At 45.3% G+C, this 6,007-nt stretch overlaps 1 protein-coding gene across 1 annotated transcript; it reads left to right on the top strand.

Moving 5' to 3' along the window:
• Positions 1–4,415: 4,415 nt before the first annotated feature.
• Positions 4,416–5,714, top strand: Kcnj16 (potassium inwardly rectifying channel subfamily J member 16). Its single transcript, XM_048366761.1, has one exon. It carries the CDS (start codon positions 4,417–4,419, stop codon positions 5,710–5,712), a length of 1,296 nt encoding a protein of 431 aa, XP_048222718.1. The 5' UTR covers position 4,416; the 3' UTR covers positions 5,713–5,714.
• The last annotated feature ends 293 nt before the right edge of the window (positions 5,715–6,007 follow it).

Consider the following 6,007-nt stretch of genomic DNA (forward strand, 5'->3'; position numbering starts at 1 on the left):
CCCTACCTAGATTTAGCTTAAAATAAAAATCTCTGCAATTTAGGCTATTATCCAACCAAACAGAGATGGGTAGGCTGATTTTTCAGAATAAGAACAAGAGAAATCACTAGGTCGATCTTAGAGGACTATGGACACACAACTGTGAGAAAGAATAAGTAGACTAATTACTTTATACTGTTCACTTTGCTACCTAGTCATGTTTCTATTAGGTTGGCTCCTTTAGACTAAATAATTGTAAAATTCTTATGCTGAGTTGTGTGTGTGTGTGTGTGTGTGTGTGTGTGTGTGTGTGTGTGTCTGATGAAGAGTTCCCAGAAAGACAACCCTTAGGCATCTTTCCAAAGCAATAAGTTGCAAAACAAGTTGGGGACAAAAATCATAAAATAGCTGAACTTTTAACAGTTTGTCCGAACTCACTCAGCAAAGCTCTCTTAGTCCTCCTCAGCAATGGGATCCCACCCACATCCTGACTGTATTCTGCCTTACTGCTCCTCAGAGAAGCCTGTTTTTCCAGGACAATGGGCTGCCTGAGGAATGAGGACACCTTTTCTCTCCACCCCATCAGGGATCATATTTCCACCAAAACTTATCTGATCTCATAGCTGCCAGCAGAGTAATTTGATTAGTGGTGACTCAAGTGTCAGCTATCTCAGGTTCTGCATGTGCTAAAGAAGGGATTCTTTAGCCTCAAACATGAGAGACATAATCAGATTTCACCAAAAAATACTTTCCACCATTTTAAGGGTAAATCTCAAATTTTACATGGTCAATAAGTAATATATTTAGGCTAAGAAAATGCTGAAGATGAGACTGACATCTGTCAGTGTTTTTAATTTTTGGGCTCTGCATATGCTAAGGGAAAGTTTATGTATGAAGAAGAGCTAGCTCCAAGAGCAGTTTTCCTGCCCTGGCTTTGAACTACGGGCCTCAGATCTCAGCCTCCTGAGTAGCTAGGATTACAGGTGTGAGCCATAGGCACCGGAGTAACTTGTCATTCTTGTCTAGCAGGCATTATTGCTCCCATAAGACCTATTTATAGAAGAGTCGACACCACAGCCAAGGTGTCACAGTGTTGTTAGTTATTGAGAGAATAGATTTCACTTAGTTCAGTATTTGTCTATAATCCTTATGTCCTATAATTATGGAATTATATTTAGTTAACTTCTAATCCTAATTTTCAAAAGAAATATTCGAATCCCATAGAAATAGAGATGATCAGTTTCTAGAGAGTACTATGCCAAATATTCCCTCAATTAAGATTGCAAGAGCATTTTAATGGTAGGCTGAATGGTGGAGTCAATGTTAAATCTGGGTTTTAATCCAAAAATACAAAGATATCAAATAACCATCATTCAAATGGCAAGCCATTGAAAACTGCACTCAACAAAAGCCACTAAGCATGAGATTAATAAATGTCTTTTACACTTCTTTGCCCCTTGTAGGCCGAGAGATGAGAGGTGACTAAAGCTGACTGGGTTTAGTTTCGATACATTCTATCATATGCCGTGAAGATAATTGTCTTTAAAAATGCATCATTTAGGTCAGGTGCAGGTAGCTCGCACCTGTAATCCTAGCTACTCAGGAGGCTGAGATCTGAGGATCGTGGTTCAAAGCCAGCCTGGGTAGCCTAGAGTACAGGAGACTCTTATCTCCAATTAACCACAGGAAAACAGGAAGTGGCTTTGTGGCTCAAGTGGTAGAATGCTAGCCTTGAGCTGACAAACTCAGGGAGAATGCCCAGGCCCAGAGATCAAGCCCCATGACTGATAAAAAAAAAAAAAGCATCATTTATGAGGTTGAAGATTCAAACACTCAATGAATAACATGTATGCTTTAAATCAGAATCCGAATACTAATCTGTGAATAAACTGAAATGAACACAATAAGGAACCACAGAAGATGCATTGAATTGGGGGAAGAATTCTCACAAATGTGTCTCTGAAATTATTATTCAGCCAAGAATGCCTTACACATTCAAATTTGCTCCACTGTAACTTGTATTAGGTGAAAATTAACTCACTGGGGAGTGCAATCTGGAAGATGTTTTAAAAGTGGCTGAGGATAGCAGTTGTTGGCACCAATGAAATTCAAAATGATGCCAACAGACCCTTATTTCAAATGAAATCTTTCTTTTTCTCTTTTGGCAGCAGACAAAAGGCAGAGTCACACAGTAGCTCTTGATTTATGAACTATGTTTGCTCAGTTTCAGCCCCTCTTGTGATGGTTGAGCAGTTCCCTTTAAGGAAGTGGGTTGAAGACATTTAACAATTCTATCTTTAGGAGCTCCAGTGGTAAAATTGGTTAGCATTGCGGTACTTATATAAAAAATTCTATCTCTAAATCTGTTCTTTAATTTGAAATCATATTTGCCTTTGAATAAAATTCATCCTATTCTGAGAGTAGAGTAATTCTTAGAAATGGTACCTCCTGTTTGGGATATCATTTAATGACTTGTCAGATTGAAAACTTGAGTAGCTAATAACTGGTGGATATTAAGAACTAAATTCACAATAATACTTCCTTTTCCACCTTCCAAAATGAGTTTTGGTGGTCATGATTCATGTCCTGAAATTATACATTTTTTCTCCCTCAATGCTCAACTGAAATGATAAGCAAGAAGTGATAACTACCCAGAACAGATTTGAGGGATGGGTAGGCAATTGGGTTGATGCAGACAGACAGGAAGAAATCCACAATGTTTTACAGGATTTGGGGGATACAAGCACAATCCACCCTTCTAAGGGACCCACTGCACAATGAGCTCATTGTACAATGGCCTGGTCCCTGGAGAAGGAGAAAAATGATTCTTTCTCACAGAGAAGAGGTTAACTCTTTCTGCCCTTCTGTGATTTGAAGATGCTGGGTCAGTAGTGATTCATTTCCCTGGTTGGTTCCAAGAGGTCTCAGTGTCGAGGACAGAATTTATTCATACTGTACTGTACTTTATGTGTGGTGAATAGAAGAATTTTTTTGTATATTTCCACCTACACTCTCTTCTCTCACCTGGAACAGTTAGGGCATTTTGAGCCATTGTGGAACCATTACATAGGCACACCTATTTCTGTATTGCACAGCGTCACTGAAGATTACTTTTGATTATTGCATTTTCTAACATTCACTTTCATACTTCGGCTGGGAAATCCATGGATACAATAAAGCATATAAGAGCTGTATTGTTTTGATCTTTTAAAGATTGAATTTGCAGGGGGAATCACAGAATAGCAGAGAGGTCCAACTATATATAGCCTTGCCTTCTCCCTTTAAGAGTGAAACAAGATGAGCAACTTTGGCAAATGTTCGGGTTCCTATTCAGAGGGAAAGAGAAGAGCTTCCAGTGTCCAAGAAAAAAAAAAAAAAAAAGAATGATGGATGTAGGAGACAAGGGCCAAAGCAACTTTACACCTTAGTGAAAGCTTAACTGGGAGTGTTTTTTTAACTTCTATGCCTTTTTTTTTTTTTTGACCAAGAGAAAAGGTGGAGCTAGGAGTGTAATCTTTATTGAATGTGCCTGTCACTTCTGCTCTTTCTGGGGAAGTGCGCAGGAAGAAAAGCCTATGTGAGGTAAAGAAGAGGCAACAGGTGAGAGGCTATCTATTCTAGCAACCAATGGGTACTATGCAGGCTAAGAGATAAAGCATCTTTCTTTATAGAAAATCATTGGAATTAAGTAGTTGGAAAGCTTTTAAGATTGCTAGGCAAGTCTTGAATTCTTGTCTGCCACTGTATATTAATGATTGCTTTGTTTTGTAGATGTTCTCATGCGAGAAAAGTCTGAAAACAAAGCAAAATATTTTCTATGTCAGGTCAGGAAGGAGTAAGGCATCATTTTGGGGGCAATCATTGTGTTTACTTAATCCTTCTGCATATATCAAAATGTTATCTTCTCTAATTGCATATTTTCCTCTGGTAATGACTGAGTTGATTCTATGCTGAAATGAGTAATCAATACTGAGTGTCTCTATGGTTCAAAAGAAGTCTTAGCTATTTTAGATAGCATAAAATTGCTTCCAATTTGGCAAACTGCTGTCATGATGAAATTAAAAGCAAAAGTGTGTTTAATTTCTCTATTTTCTCTCTCCCTCTTTTTTCCCTCCTTTCTTTTCTTCCTTCCTTCTTTTCCTTCCATCCTTCTCCCCCCTTCTTTCCCTCTTTCCCTTCCCTCTTTCTTCCTCCCTCCCTCCCTTCCTTCTTTCCTTCCCTCCATCCTTTCTTCCTTCTTTCCCTCCCCTCCCTCCCTCCATTCTTTCCTTCCTTCCTTCCTTCTCTTCCCCTCACCCCACCCCACCCCTTTCTTTTCTTTCTTCCTTTTTGTAGGTTTTGACTGAAAAATCAAGGCACACCAAAAAGTCTTTCTTGGCTACCCCAGACCAACATCTGGATGCCCCGGAGGGGGGTCCGGCCCGCCCGCCCGCCAGGATGAGCTACTACGGCAGCAGCTACCGGATGGTGAACGCGGACTGCCGGTTCCCGGGTTACCCGCCCGAGCAGGCGGTGGCGGAGAAGAGGCGGGCGCGCCGGCGCCTGCTGCACAAGGACGGCAGCTGCAACGTCTACTTCAAGCACATCTTCGGGGAGTGGGGCAGCTACGTGGTGGACATCTTCACCACGCTGGTGGACACCAAGTGGCGGCACATGTTCGTCATCTTCTCTCTGTCCTACATCCTCTCCTGGCTGACCTTCGGCTCCATCTTCTGGCTCATCGCCCTGCACCACGGGGATCTGTTGAGTGACCCGGCCATCACGCCCTGCGTGGACAACGTGCATTCCTTCACGGCGGCCTTCCTGTTCTCCTTGGAGACGCAGACCACCATCGGGTACGGCTACCGCTGCGTCACCGAGGAGTGCTCGGTGGCGGTGCTCATGGTGATCCTCCAGTCCATCCTCAGCTGCGTCATCAACACCTTCATCATCGGCGCCGCCCTGGCCAAGATGGCCACGGCGCGCAAGCGGGCGCAGACGATCCGCTTCAGCTACTTCGCGCTGGTGGGCATGCGCGACGGGAAGCTGTGCCTCATGTGGCGCGTGGGCGACTTCCGGCCCAACCACGTGGTGGAGGGCACGGTGCGCGCGCAGCTGCTGCGCTACGCCGAGGACGCGGAAGGGCGCATGACCATGGCGTTCAAAGACCTCAAGCTGGTCAACGACCAGATCATCCTGGTCACCCCCGTCACCATCGTGCACGAGATCGACCGCGAGAGCCCCCTGTACGCCCTGGATCGCAAGGCCCTGGCCAAGGACAACTTCGAGATCCTGGTGACCTTCATCTACACGGGCGATTCCACGGGCACCTCCCACCAGTCCCGCAGCTCCTACGTGCCCCGCGAGATCCTCTGGGGCCACCGCTTCCACGACGTCCTGGAAGTGAAGAGGAAGTACTACAGGGTCAACTGCCTGCAGTTCGAGGGCAGCGTGGAGGTCTACGCCCCCTTCTGCAGCGCCAAGCAGCTCGACTGGAAGGACCAGCAGCTCCTCCACGTGGAGAAAACCACCGCCGCCGCCTCCTCCTCGCCCGGCCGCCCGGCGGCCTGCACCACCCCCGCCGCCGCCGACCTCAAGGTCAGACGAAGGTCATTCAGCGCCGTGGCCATCGTGAGCAGCGGCGGCGAGAACCCGGAGGACCACACCGCCTACGACCCCGATGAATGCAAGGAAACGCCCTATCAGAAGGCCGTCCTGACTTTAAATCGAATCTCGGTGGAATCCCAGATGTAGCCTCCCCGCGTTGCGTTGTGATGAAGAACACCACCCCTGGCCTGGGTCGTTTTCTTCTCCGGCCATTGTTCGCCAGAAGGCAAGACATTGCAAACGCCGCTCCCTTCCCCCCCACCCCCCCCACCCCCCAAATGATGAAAGCCATTATTTTGTGACAGCGCTCAGTATTCTACACAGCGAGTGAAACTGGGTAGAACGACATCATCTCAAGATTCCATCACTTTCCACTACTAAAAGCGGGGTTTTCATAGAAAATTTTATCCTTGGATGCTATTGGGAGCATCATAATTGGTTT

The sequence above is a fragment of the Perognathus longimembris genome, chromosome 17 (assembly GCF_023159225.1).
Source record: "Perognathus longimembris pacificus isolate PPM17 chromosome 17, ASM2315922v1, whole genome shotgun sequence".
Classification (NCBI taxonomy): Eukaryota; Metazoa; Chordata; class Mammalia; order Rodentia; family Heteromyidae; genus Perognathus; species Perognathus longimembris.